Source organism: Perna viridis, chromosome 3, assembly GCF_037379345.1.
Source record: "Perna viridis isolate PV_CMFRI_1.1 ecotype Kerala chromosome 3, ASM3737934v1, whole genome shotgun sequence".
Classification (NCBI taxonomy): domain Eukaryota; kingdom Metazoa; phylum Mollusca; class Bivalvia; order Mytilida; family Mytilidae; genus Perna; species Perna viridis.
The window spans coordinates 51,197,236-51,212,512 of NC_142447.1; the positions used below are offsets into that span (position 1 = coordinate 51,197,236).

General features: G+C 32.0%; 1 protein-coding gene across 2 annotated transcripts in view; it reads right to left on the minus strand.

The window, feature by feature from the left end:
* The window catches only part of LOC148622796 (jumonji domain-containing protein 1C-like), a 74,611-nt gene that overhangs the window by 24,076 nt on the left and 35,258 nt on the right, over positions 1-15,277 (minus strand). Inside the window, exons 1-3 of one of the 2 annotated variants that reach the window (XM_088572999.1) lie at positions 10,481-10,531; positions 9,902-9,986; positions 3,622-3,713 (exon numbers count right to left, since the gene is read on the minus strand). In XM_088572999.1, coding sequence (XP_088429125.1) covers positions 3,622-3,713; positions 9,902-9,986; positions 10,481-10,516 — 213 coding nt within the window. In that variant the 5' untranslated portion in view covers positions 10,517-10,531. Of the gene's footprint in view, positions 1-3,621; positions 3,714-9,901; positions 9,987-10,480; positions 10,532-15,277 lie in introns of those variants that run through there. The other variant, XM_088572998.1, reaches the window with a different exon arrangement.

Sequence of the window (15,277 nt, forward strand, 5' to 3'; positions counted from 1 at the left end):
AGTTGAGAAACAAGATTGCATTAACCCACATCAAGATTTCACACCTTCCCAGAGGAAAGATTTTCTTCATAAGTAAAACAAAAACAAGCCATATAAAAGGTTATTAAAAGCTATATACTCCAGTCCTTTAATCAGGGGCATATGTATAGGGCCAATTTTTGCAGGGAAGTAAACTAAACTCTTTAGACAGACGTTACAGATGAAACCATAAAAACAATAGAAAAGAAGGTGTTCTGAGTAGGTGCTAATAAGACTAACACCTAATATCAAAAGTATGAATAGTCACATGGGCTACATCCTAAATCAAGCTAATGACATTTGCTTTTAAGCAATACATAAAATAATCAATTTTAGCTGCCTGAAAATACTATTGATTGGACCTCTTCTATTCAAATACTCGTAGCAGTTTTAAATTCCTATTTCCAAAGGTTGTGAACCAGAACAGACATTTTTTCAACATATTGTAATGTAACAATCCATCCAAAAAACCAAAGCAATACTACCAACAGACATTGTTATTTCAAATGGCTAACCACTAACATGATCATTTGTCACACTGTACATGTCTCTAAGGTCTCATGAATCATAACCCTCTTAACAAGTAAAGGTCAGATATTCTAACAATAAACACTCCATATAATACATAATAGAACATAATGATTTACATGTATTATGAGAACTAGATGTAAAGACTGGTTCGGGAGAGGCCCTAATTTTCAATTGCATGTAAAACATATTTTTTGACTCAGGATCATTTTAATGCATTTTCAAACATAGTCTTGACCCAAGATAAAATAAATATACACCTAAATCTATTACAGGAAGTGTAGAAATATAATATTCAAGTGTTCTTGAACTCAGTAAACCTAAGGCCAAACTGTAACCTAAAACCTTTTTGAAAGCCTTATCAAAGCCATGTACTTGTGACTCCTGCGAATTACATAATCTAAATGTACTCCATTGTGTAAACACAAGTTTTATTCACACACCTTACTCTGTCAAAATAACCACATACATTGGTTTTTAGTATAAATCGATCAGTTCAACTTCGCATGCGTCATCAAGTTTTAACAGATAGTACATTAAGTGTAATATGATCAAGGTACATGTATGTTTAATGATGGTATTCAATAGCGACATCCTACTTGTCATTAAATACTGAAAAATGTTTCCCCTCAAAAACAACACAAAAATAGGTTTCAATGAATGTAACACTGACAGAGGAGGTCAAACCACCCATGGCTAGAGTAGCACATAAAAAGTCTGATATAGATCATCATTCTAGCAAAAACTAATCACGGACTTGAACAAATGTGACCTGCAGTAACATTGTCAAGATAAATATAAAACTGGTGTTAAAAAATCATCATGTTTGGATGGGTATCAGTTACAGCATAATAGTCTCCTGAGAGTTCATGACAAGTTAATAGGTCATATACATTTACCCAAATTAACCATTCTTAACAACAGCTACAACTAATTCTAAAAGCTTACATCTAGTTTGTTAAAATAGAATTGAGAAATTATTGAAGAGGGAGTACTATTATACCCTACAGAAAAAATATCATAACTAACAACTTTGTCAAAACATGAGAATAAAAAATGAGCAAAAATATGCGATATATACCTATCTAAAAGCACATGTATTTATTCTATCTAATTCTTTATCAATTAATGACTATGTAACTAAATGACCCTTTTGTTCAGACCAAGAAAAACTTCCCGCTTTAAACCCTTGACCTTTGTATGTTACACAAAACTCAGCCTACCTTATCCAATTGTAATAAATTCCTTAATCCTTGGTAATCCTAACTTTCAAGTCCACAAAAAATCACCTTTCACAAAATCATGTATGCACTATAAATATTGCTTGTAATAAAATGCTGCTTGTCAAGATGAATGATTTAGTAGTCACTTGGCTAACAAAGAAAAGTCAGCCATGTTTTGGTGGGAAATCAGGCCACATGGTGGAGTATGACTCATACCTCTCTGATAAAAGCAAGGTGATAGTAAAATTTGTGTATCAAAGTCTAAGTGGGAGGATCCGTATCCTGGTGTGTGAGAGAGGATTGGAGTTATTAATACATTACATAGTTAAATACCAACATAGTAATTCCACGTCAAACTTTAATAATATTCTCAATAATGATATTTGTATTCAATGCTTGGTTCAGTAAGCAGGTCGTACATATTAAAGATTGAAGTTACGATCAGACGTGAAATACTAAATATATCAATCTTTTGTATCTGGCAGGCATTTGTTAAAACTTTCGAAGCCACGTCATAAAAACAGATTTGAAACACAGCCAAGCCATTGATAGAAACAGCTTTCATATCAAAATAGAATGTTACCAATTTTTATAACAAACAAGTAGCCTATTGATAATTTTTTTGAAGGTGAAATAAGCAGATCTCATAAAAAACACCAGATCTCTTCAAGAGGGAGATAAAATAGTTGGCTTATTACAGATAGAGAAATCTGGAAAACATCCAAAGTATCAGATGGGAATACAGATAACCAAAACAAACACATATGCTAATCTAAATTTGTCTACTACATAGCCATATAAAATATCAGCTCATTGCAGCTGACCTATTTTTCATAAATATGCATGATTTCATTTTCTAGTTACATCAAAGTCTCATGGGACAATGGATTATTAGCCTGTATCTGAACAATTTCCTGACTTATACATTAAGAATGAGAGTTACAAAGATAGGAAAGGCAAATAAATCAATGGCCAATACTAGCTGCTAGCCTATTTGTTATCATAAATTCCTTTTATTTATGACCAGAAACTGTGTAATTATTGACCAAAATCCAACCATATGCTACCTGATCAGTCCTGTTGTAAGGCTCAATGTAGGGTTTATTGACTGCAGACAATAGGCATTGTGTTCTCACTTAATCTTATAGTGCAACTTATGCTATTCACAATGATGAATTGATTAAGCAAACTCATCATTAAGATTTAATCAATAACTGTCCATTTTCACAACTCTGGAAACTAATGATCAGTGGGTGATACAAAGATAATCATATTACAAGGACATGGTTTTTCCATTTTGTATTATTTAAAAAATACATTCACATATACTACCATAAAATGCCATGAGTACTGTAAATTTATTGATTTACCCTTGGTGCACCTCAAAGTAATATCAAGATTTATCACATGGTGTATTAACTTTGTCCTAACTCATTATCATTCTTCTTCTGTCACTGTATCAACCCTCCAAACCAAAAGTTCCAGTCAGTTTAGTGTATATAGGTGAGTTCAATATATTAAATAATGTAAAAAGGCTGACCAACCAAAAATATTGACTGACCAAAACTGCTTTAATTACATAAAAGGTTATCTCAAATTTCACAAGGAAGCAAGTGTTGGCAACACACTTAAGTGAAAATACAGCTGCAATAAATTGATATAATTTCCCCCCAAGAGGATTTAAAAATCATCTGATTAAAGAAGTAACAGTTATATAGCCTTTGGTGACATTGATATATAGGATTGGTAATTGTCATTTGTTATAGATTCAATCATATGTCCTCAAGTCACATGTAAGCCAGAGCATCACAATTACATTTTGTACAATAAAATATGAAGAAATATGTCTTACCGTAGAATTAGATTGATCCTTCTCCTTATTAGCTTGACGTGTTCGCCGTGGCCCTATTCCAATCTCAACACCTCGTAGTATTGAGTCTACCACTAAAATTAAATAAAAAGTCGGCCATTAACGCATTGCAGTCAAGTCATCTATTATGCATACAGCTTACCCAATTTAAAATCCCACATGAATAGAAATGACTTCAATAGGTTCAATTTACAATACAATCATAGAATAAATAGCTGCAATGAAATGTGAAGATCAGGTGACTATTAAAATGCCTTTTTATGAGATCCTGTACCCAAGGACAAAAGGGTAAATCAAAATATGGCTGCTATGATAGAGACTTTAGCTCACATGTCTTTGATTCCAAGTAGGAGGTGTTAATCAAACAAACAGTAAGGAATGATATACAGAAACAAATAAAACATCAATGTCTGCAGTCAGATTACAAAGTTTCTGATCATGAAACATTATATCTAAAAAAGAAACAGTAGATAAATGAGTTTCTATTTACCTAATGATCAATAGAATACAAATTCCTAACAAAACAACACAATGTATTCCTGACACTGAATATCCACTAACTGTCTGTAATAGATACCTTGTAGCTAAATTGGACACACCATGTGATTTGGCCTAGATTACTGTATTGATCAAAACTTGATAGGTATAACATACCAATTATATTATCTGTGTAGTTGTGCTGGTGTATTGACCCTTTAAGCTAAATGTAAAGGTTACAGTCGGAACAGATTAAATTTGTTATTCAAAATAACATTACTATGTATATTTTATTGAAGGCAATCAAATAGTAGAAAATATTTGGCAGTCATTATTGAGTGTTTGATGAGGCTTACTACAGCAAAATGGAAATAGAAAATTTGAAATAGGTCAAGAAAAGCCAAAACATCTGGAACTTCTCACTGGGAAATACTGAAGTCTCTGTAACAAAACTGTATGTCATTAAAGCTCTTTTAAGTTTTGTAATACAGTCAAATAACTCTTGGGATAGGGACTAAGGGCTATAAGCAAGGAAGGCATGGTACAGCCAATAAATCTCTTGTGCTTAACAAGACTTAAGCATATAAACACATTAATAGCTTTGTGGCAGACTAGACAGTGTTGAGTTAGGTGTGTAGTAATATCTTGAAGTAACAATTTGGGGTTGGTTTTGTTTTTGCCCCATTTTTGCTAAAAAAAAAAAAAAAATCGATGATAATTCTGATTTACAGTGTAAAAAGATTGGTCAAATGTTCTCCCATGAGATATAGGTACCTGACTTAAATATATGTCTGTATGTATGTATACTACAATTGCAAGCTTATGCAATACATCATGATCCCTAATTTTCATGCAATAACCCTACATTACTCCTATATACCACTTATTCAGCTGGGGTGGGAGATTAACAAGTATAAAATGTGAGTTGTAATTGTAATTAACAACTATATGCTATAATATCATTAAACATAAAGATGAGCTGCTTTTTTTTTTTTTAGATCAACAAGGAAAGCATCATTTTATTCATACAGAATAATTTGTCATGGAATGCAGAACTACAGAAATAGCAGTTGTCAACATATTCATGTAATGCAACTGATAAGCTAGTATTACGGTTATCTATCAGGCCTGTACCCAGAATTTTCAGATGGAGGTGCAATTACAATGCCAACAATTTAGGGGGAGGGAGGGTGCGAATGCAGAGGGAAAAAGTGGTTTTTACCCAATTTTTAACCCCTATGTATGTGCCTGCCAATGTGATACAGAAGTACAAAGATGTCTTCCCTTACTTCATAATGTAATGGCATGCTTCAATTGGAGGTCATCAACATAAAAGTAATTCAGGGTTAATTTTACGATGCAATTTACTTGTACAACTTTATTACATGAACAGGATGTGAAAAGAATTATACAACAATAAATGTGATCTAATTTCTACCACTATTTTTTGTAAAATAAGCACTTCATAAAGTTCAGTAACATTAAAGATGCATTTGCACTTAGTATATTACAAAACTATGATCATCAAAATCATTTCAAAGACGCAACTGATTGCTTATAAAGAATAAAATAGACATATGATGGAATCAATATAGAACATATTAAAATGTCATTTACACAAACCTACTGTGCAGTCTAATTCATTGTGCAAGAATATTGATTAAACATTCGTCAAATGTTCCCTTCATGTCAATGTAAAAGCTTAGATGGCATTCTTCGCCAGGAGACCTATACTCCATTAATCTTCTCATGGAAATTCTACAGCATTTTTTTCCTACTTGAGATGGCAAAATCAATAAAAGCAGAGAATAGCAAGTCTCTCTGCATTACAAACATCAGAAGAAAATCAATGCTGGTCTAATCAGACAGCTTAATGTCTGTCCCATCTGCTGATATCTAGACTTACAGTACATTGAAGTAGTCATTGTAAGGCAGTCATACCAAAACAAGTAATCAATACACAGTCTCACAAAAACTAATGACACAAACTGAACAAATAAGACAAAAAAACATCAAATTTGTAACTTAACGACTTAACTTAGACATTACAAAAAACCCTTCAAGGCTTGCTAAACATTATCATAACAGAACATAATAAGATATCGTTGATATAAGATTATCTTCTTCAAATACAAGTCAGACACTCAAAAAGACAATCATACACAGAAAATCCACACAGTCACATGATCAAAGTAAACACATACAATGTTAGTAAACAATACAAGTTTATGTACAATCTATAACTTTAAAAGGTCAAAGGGTGAAAATTGAAACTATTCCAACTGCTTAGGGGGAGAAATTCAACTGAGAACATAATAATATTGAAAGAAAAAAAAAAATTATGTAATTCTAAAAACACCAACTTTTGGCACATATGGTATTAGCATCAAAACAGGAAAGTCAAGCATGAACAAAATGGGTACCAAAAAAAAAAATGATTGACTGATAGTGAATTTCTGCCATATAGCAGATATCAGACTCTGCTTTGACTAGTTCAACATGATGGATGTGAATTTTTACTATGCTAGCACAAAGAAGCAACAGCCCACTGGTAGCGATGGATCCACTGATTAGGATACATGAATCCAAGCCATTCTATCCCCTACATGGTGAAGAAGAATAGTTAACAAATTTAGATTATATTTTGCTTATATGATTAGACCTGAGATCATACCCTTTTGTCCTCTTGGAGACAAGTGAGCAATATATGTTTCTTTTTTCCTATTTTTCTTTTTTGTGCATTTAATAGCATGATTTCTGTTGCCATGAACAAGAAATAAATGGCTCTTGCTATGTTTAAGATTCCATCTGTTCGGGAAGCTGTTTGTTTTTGGCAACATATAATCAATGTTCAATGTTTTACTTAGCAGCAAACACATCAGAGTGGAGCATATTAACAAGTTCTAAACAGGTGACAACCCTTTGCCTATTAGTATCATTGATTACCATTCAGTCTGTAGTAAATCACATCTAATCTCTTTGCTGTATGAATAGTTAGTTGTTGGTATGAATAAACAACTTCTTTCCAAAGCCATGATCATCCAGTAGAAAGAAAAAAATTGTATGATTTGTCTGACAGAGACCATTACAGGTACACAAGAGCAAAATGAAGTGTTTAACATTGAAGTTGATAGGTCATCCATGACAAGTTGGAAACTCTGTATTCACCACCTTAATTATATGCATCAATCATCTTCTACTGTTACAGATTTGATAAATGGAGCTATTGCACTCTTGAAACTTCTTTAATAACAACCTTTTGTGGTTATATTTTTGTCATTTTAGATATAACAAGACTTTTATCACATACTTCATCATTGTAAATTGTATTCCATATGCAACTCTATTGATATGAAAATAAATTTGAAAGGCATTACTGATGTAAACACAACTTTACATTCATATGAAATTGATTTTAGGTTATACAATCAAAACATCTGCAACATCTGTCACTTCTGGGAATACATTAACATGCTTATTCCTGAATGTGACAATCCAAGAAAACTTTATTTCCATTTAAGAAGCTGAATTAATGATACTTTATTGTTCAAGCAAACAAGCAAGCACAATACTGTGAATTAGTATTTTGAGACCATGTATGGGATATTTTACTATTTCATACCACTATATGCATTATGATTTTGTTCAATGTTACATGTAAACCCACAAATCCAATAGCCTGGAAATCAATGCTCCATACTGAGTATCTGATCATCAAAGACCATAAAAAACAACGAAACTGGTAGTACTTGTGTACCACTAAACCAACAGTTCACACAAACAGGATGCTTTTGTGTCTGTCTTGAATAAGCTCATTGATAGGAACAAAGAAGCTTGTTTCTGTAGGACAGATGTTTTATCCAGACTTTCTAATGCACTGATGACATCATTAACATGATAAATTTCTTGATAGAAGATTTTGGCTGATTTCCTCATGTCTGTTTACAGCCTTTAATTATCTTGTAAAGTGTAATAAAGATTAATGAGAAAACCTGGCTGTGATGAGAATTCCTGCTTGAGAATCTGTGAAGGGTGCAACACAAACAAATCAAAACAGAACCTTGACTTAGTACTTTCTTATACAGAAGTATTTTAATATTTGTCATATAATTTAAGTGGTGATAATGAGAACCTCATACCATAGCTGTTAACATGAATGTAATTACATAAACAAAAATATTCGCATTTATAAATCAAATTCAAACATGTCTACCACAATATGTTTTCCTTCGTGAGAGTTTCTGGTAGTTTACTTTATCTACTGACAGATTTGTGGAATACAGGCTCACCCAAGATATTTAACTCATTTCTACTGACAGACTGGCCAAATACAGCCCATCCAAGTAATTTACTATTTACTGACAGACTTGTGGAGTACAGGTCCATCCAAGTAATTTACTCTACAATCCACTGATATTCTCGTCAAATACAAGCCCATCCAAGTAATTTACTTTACTATATCTGACAGACTTGAAGATATGGTATGGATAAAACTAAGATGATAATTAATTGTGTTTTACACAACACAAAGCATGCCTAACCAGATATAGGAATCTTTATTTAAAAAAAAAAAAACAAAAACAAAAACAAAAACAAAAGAGGTACCTGTATTTCTTTTTCTTCAGTTTTCCAGACATAACAAGGTCTTTTCAAAATGTCATTCCCTTTATGACCTTCGAACTAACTCTCACAAACAAGTGTTAGGTCAAGCGATAAGAAATCTGACAAAATTTAAGCATAATTCAGGATCTAGAATATCACAGCTACCTTTATAACCAGGTAAACCACAATAATGCCTCTATTAAAATGTTTCTGTGTATACTGTATAACATTACACAGCAGGGAAACAACAGTTTCTAAATCTAAAGCACTTGGTACACTTTAAGTTACTATATCCAGAATGATTTTGTATGGGACATATCAAGGGTAATGATGTAGCAACATACCACCCAATGAACTTCTTCAATAAACACAAATTTCATAACAACTGAATGATGATGTCACATGTATAGCTCCCTTCCCTATACATGCATACTATCAATAACTAATAATTTAATAGGAAGTGCAGAGTACAATATTATCAAAAGATATGACTCACATATTTCACTTTAATAAAATCATATAAACAGATTTATATGTAAAGAATTAATACATTATTCTTTAATAAAAAAAAAAATCCTAAAATTTACAGTTTTTCAAAGACCCTTAAAAGGGTTAGGATTAATTTTCTTAAAACAAATTGGAGGACACAACAAAGTTTCATCAGAATTCTTATCCCTGTATTGATTAAGCATATTTTATTGCCATGACCTTCCTGATACCAAGTACACATCCATTAAATTATCTATGCATGGATAACAACAACAGCATTTGGAATCCCTAAGGTTTAAAACTGTCAGTATATATCCTCTCCCAGCAATTAAATAAGTCTGGCTATGATGTTCCACTTATCAAATCAATCAGACAGTCATCTATCATCTGCTGGAAGGAGACTGACAACAACTAAAGAAAAATCCTCTAGAAAATAGATCCAGTACAAGATCCCGATGGTCAAATACCACACAATGAAAATATTAGATATCATAAAAGTTTCAATACAAATTAAGTGGAAAAAATGAATCATGATGTCAGCAAGATGTCATAATAATCTTAAAATATGGCTGTCAATGTTCAAGCAAAAACATATTTACATTTGAACATTTGAAAGACATTCTACAGTTTTTACATCACTCCTCAAATTTCATTAAAAGTATTAAAATTTCTTCTCTGTAAGGTTAGAACATACCTCCATCATCAAGAAGTCGCATCTGAACAAGACGGGGATCCTCATGATGTTCCTCTAATACAGTGTCGTCAGTAACATCTAATGCCTAGAAATAGATTTAAACAACTTATAAAGTCTCACATTTCCAAAAACAGTAGATATAGTATTTTATTCTCATGTGATTTTATTCTTGGCTACTCGATTACTCTTTAAGCCAACTGGTAGAGAAAAAAGACTCTACTGAGATGTTATCATTCTGCTATTACTACTCTTACATAGTATCATGAACCCAAGATTCACCCTTAATAACCTATATAACTCCAACAGTTTCACAATTTCATGTTTTATATAGTAAGGTATAACATTTGCTGACTAAACAGAATAGATCATTGACTAGCATGAACTATTTTTCACAATGAAGTACAAATGTACTACCACACCTGTTCAGAGCTGTAATTAGTTGGTACCTTAACAAAATATAACTTATTCTTTATACCTGAAAATTAACCTGGTAGGCACAATGTCATGAATAGAAAAACAAAGCTTTCTAGAGACACTGCATGAAAAGAAGTCGTTAAGTATTATTTTATGTACTTTTACCTGGCAGTTTAAGAATCTCTGACAATCTAAGTACATTGGCACATGATTGTGTATCAATGTGTTTCATCAGCGAACACTAAACAACAAAAATCTGTTTTCAGTTCATTGAACATCCCCTAGCGGAAATAACAGTTCAGATAGAATTTCATGTAAAAACAAGTTTTAGGTAGACTCAAATTTCAATTTCTTTCACAAAAGTTTGAAAGCTAACCTAGAATCAATAAATACTTGAAGATCACAGATATGCAAAATCTCTGACTCATAAAGGCTTCTCCATGAAGTGAAGATTAGTTGGGAAAATCTCAAACATGACATTCATCAACAATTATTCACATTTTAAATAATTTCTAATAACACCATAACAACTTGTTAACTTTTAATATGATCAAACATTTATGTTCCTTTTTGTTTCTCTAACATATAATGTGTTTAAAAGTATCTACAAAACAGCCCTGTTAAATATAGTTGTCTCATCAGCAAAATGTTCATGGACTTGTATACCCTACTTAATGCCATATCTATTTTTGGCTATATTCTATGAAAATGATTCTCATCCTATATTTCATGATTTTTCAACATATATTTTATTTACTATAGAGAGATTCAGACAATCTGCGAGGGAAGATGCTATGCATATGTTAGACAATTTGTGGGGGAAGATGCTATACATATGTTAGACAATCTGTGAGGGAAGATGCTATACATATGTCCGACAATCTGCAAGGGAAGATACTATACATATGTTAGACAAATTATCATAGCAGACTGACATTCCAACTATAAAATCAAATCATGTTTGTTAATAAGCAAGGATTCAACAATCAATAAATGTAACATGGCAGGTTTTCAAATCAACCAAATGCTTAATCAATTTTCCTGATAGTTTATTTTATATTGAAATGTCAAGTTGAGATAACCCACAAGTATTTTAATGACCAACCCTTCCTGGCTCAATGTCATCTATCTATTATACTGACTAAAAACAAACACACTAACAACTTCAGGTAGAACTTGTATCATTTTAAATTGATTGAAGGGAAACTAAATATCAAACCCCAACTTGAAATTAGAACAATACAAGAACTTCTTTTTTTACTTGAACAATTAACACTGTAAATGGGACTACCCACAGTATTTGTACTATTGTTCAATTAGTTACGTAAGTCCGGTCCATTTAGTCCAATCAATGTCCCAAAATCTTTATCCCTAATTTAAACAAATTGCAAAAAAAAGATTTTTAATTTCTAAATTAAAGCATTTAGACCAAAATAAACAGAAAAAAAGTCTACATATATCTAACGTGCGGAAACCTCAAAATAAGCATTTCAAATCTTCTATGTAAATTACTATTGGATGGGGAGATAACTCTGTCAAATTGGCTAAAATAACAATAAAATTGGATACAAAATCATGACTATGCTTTGTCTGATAAATAAAATGGCAAAATAGTAGACATTTTTGATTGATAAGAGGATCATTGACAACCTAAAAAGAGTTTCATATCTTTTTCCAAACAAAAATAAACCATGTGTCCATTTTTTTTTTAGATTCCAATTTTGAAGAAAATAAAGAAGTAAATATTCTACTTTTTTTAGTTTAAAGATTCTTTTAACAAAAGCAAAACTGTTGACAAAGAGCATGCAGAAAAAAACAATACATTTTTTTGTAAATTCAAAAAGACTGAAATGCCTGGAATAAGCATTTTCTGTATTTGAAAATTTCTCAAAAATACTAATTAAAAATATAACACATTATGAGCATCATATTATGGAAGAGAGTCAATAAGGACTCTAAGTATCATACTTTACATGAAATGATCAGAATCTGACCCTCTTTCCAATGTTAACTTCCATAGAAAAATTGAAATGCATATTTCAAGTTAAGAAGGTAGACCTAGGAAAGGGACACAACTCTCTAAATCAGTGATATGTTTGTATCATATTTAATTTTACCAAAGCCTATCAAGCGTTCATTTGAAACAGAATGAAATCAATCCAAGTTACTTTGATGCGTACATGAGATTGATGTATATTGCTGAATACAAACGTTCCGATGATGTGTAAGAGTTGTGTCCCTTACCATAGGTCTATCTTCTTAAGTTATGTCCATTATATAATACACTCTGTAAGCTGGAGTATTAGTTAAGTCATGTCAATACACTTTGTAAGTTGGAGTGTGAGTTCAGCAATTTCCATTGTATAATACACTCAGTAAGTTAGAGTGTGAGTTAAGTCAGGTCCATTGTATAATACACTTAGTAAGTTGGAGTGTGAGTTTAGTCAAGTCCATTGTATAATACACTCTGTTTGGAGTGTTACTGAAATAAAGGATATTTGGTTCAGTTCTTGTAACTTATATTAACAGTAAATTGAACCTTTTTTTTTTAAATTTATAAACGAAAGGACTAGTACATGGCACAATTTCCTAGAGATCCATACACCTTCACTCAAGATGTGCAGAAACTAGGAAAGTCTTTTTGCCCTTCTGCCAAACTGATAGGGTCACAACCCAAAATTGAACCAATCCTAATTTTTTTAACCTTGTATAACAACTTCATTGAAATCCACACCCTGTTACCCAAGTTCAAGTTGTTGTCAAGAAATCAGAAAAAATGTGGTTTTTATCCCAATCATTATTTTCAATATGTGGAAGCATGTGTATACAAATTCATAAGAAATACAGACACTTTTACACACGTGACTGTTCAGAAACCAGAAAAATGTTATTTTTTCCCTTAATGGCCCTTTATTCCTAAATGGTAAAGGTCATAACTTTACACACGTGACTGTTCAGAAACCAGAAAAATGTTATTTTTTCCCTTAATGGCCCTTTATTCCTAAATGGTAAAGGTCATAACCACAATAATTAATCCAGCTGTATGTTTGTGACTGAGAAATCTATACATACATACACTTGTTTTTGATTTATTGGGCTGGATAAATAACATCAAGTTACTCAACGTATTGTCCAGGACCAAGAAAAATGTTTGGTGTATTTTTGCCAATTACCTATATAATTGAGTTCAAACCAGGACAGTTAGTTACAGACACATCAGTTCAAGCTTGATACAGCTTTAAATTAGGGGTCTTGGATTTTATACCTTACTAGGTCATACTACAGATTTCAAAACTGGTTGTCCTGTTTCTCTGCTAAACATGTGGCATGTAAGAGATGGAGTGGTGACACTTTGAAGTATACTATCCTTCCTTTGAGTATACCACCCTTCCTTCCAGTATACCACCAGCTCTGACCGGAAATGTATCTTGTCATTACTGTTGCACAGTCCAGTATTACTGTACATTTTCTAGTTTCCGCCAAAACAAAAACACCAGATGACAGTTACAATGGCTTTTGCTGAGGTTATTGAAGATGCACTTAATGAACTTATAGCAAACAAGGAGGCCAAAAGATGGTTTTGCAGAGGGAAAAAAAACCACTTCACAATGAGAAATATTAAGTCAATGGATCTTTTTATATTTGTTTATCAATAGAAGGGTGGTATACTGGCTTCTACTGATAGTCAGTATACCGGATTACCACCCTCAATTGCAGGCAGTATGTGCATAATAGTACATGTGTAGTCTCTTTGTTCGTATTGGGCCAAAGGTTTACTACAACCACGATATCTCCACAATTATCAACTAGTAGACTGATTAGTGCTATCATTTCTGACATATGTACATTTATATGTATATTAATAAATATCAATTCATCTTTCAGAACTTCAAATGAGTATTGATCAAACTAAGATAAATGAACTGTTAACCAAGGGCATAAGTTCTCCCTCTAGACTAGAAATACTCATGCATGGCAAAATTGTTCATTACTCCTGTCCTTTGTTAAAATGGATTTTATACATCAATAAAACTCAGGTAGATCTTTATTTGGATATGATATCAAGTAAACAAATAACCTTTTATGTATCCCAGGACTAACATATCGACAAAAACTGTGTACAAAGCAAATATGCGTAATATCACTCTTAGAAATTCGTTCAAATCTATCTTCATGAAATATAAGCAGAAATTTAAAAGGTTTTAATGATTGTGACAAGAAAGCAAATACATACTAAACCACACTGGCCTTGGGGGTTTTGTAAAAAGATATGTAGATTTTTAGTAACAACATGTCGTTAGCTCTAAAATAGCCTCCTAGGACAGTCATTAACACTTTAGTTACAATGGTTGAGCAGTACAATTGAACTTTATGTCAAGCCCATACTACTCTCATTTAAAACCAAAAAAAAAAAACATCACCACATCTAAAAATACAACTTAAAAACTTGTGCTCTGTTGAGTGCAAAAAGTTTGCTCTTCTTCATAACAAAAACATCCATGTATCTGTATTTGTTTTAATAATTAAACATACCCATATAATCACTAAATTTATCATTGTTTTTTGTGATATAATTAGCAAAACATGATTGTTAAGAGTCTTGATGCTTTGAACAAGGTACAACACCAGCTATTTTTCCATGAGATATATTAAAAAACATGAAGTTGCACTTATAGCCCTGTTTAAGTATAATACTGCTCTTGTAACAGTAAAATCTTTGAACCAAGGGGTTGTCTTAATAAAAACACTCATTGAACCATACATCAAATTAGAACATTTTTGTATCAGATAATATTCTCAAACATTGATCAACACAAAATCCTGGCAGCAATCAGAATTGGTTACATATGGCCCACATACATACACATTACATATGGATTGGACTGAAAATGATTCACAATCCCTAAAAGTTAAACTATCGAATATAAGACTGTATATTCTAACTGGACTTTGTGAAAATAA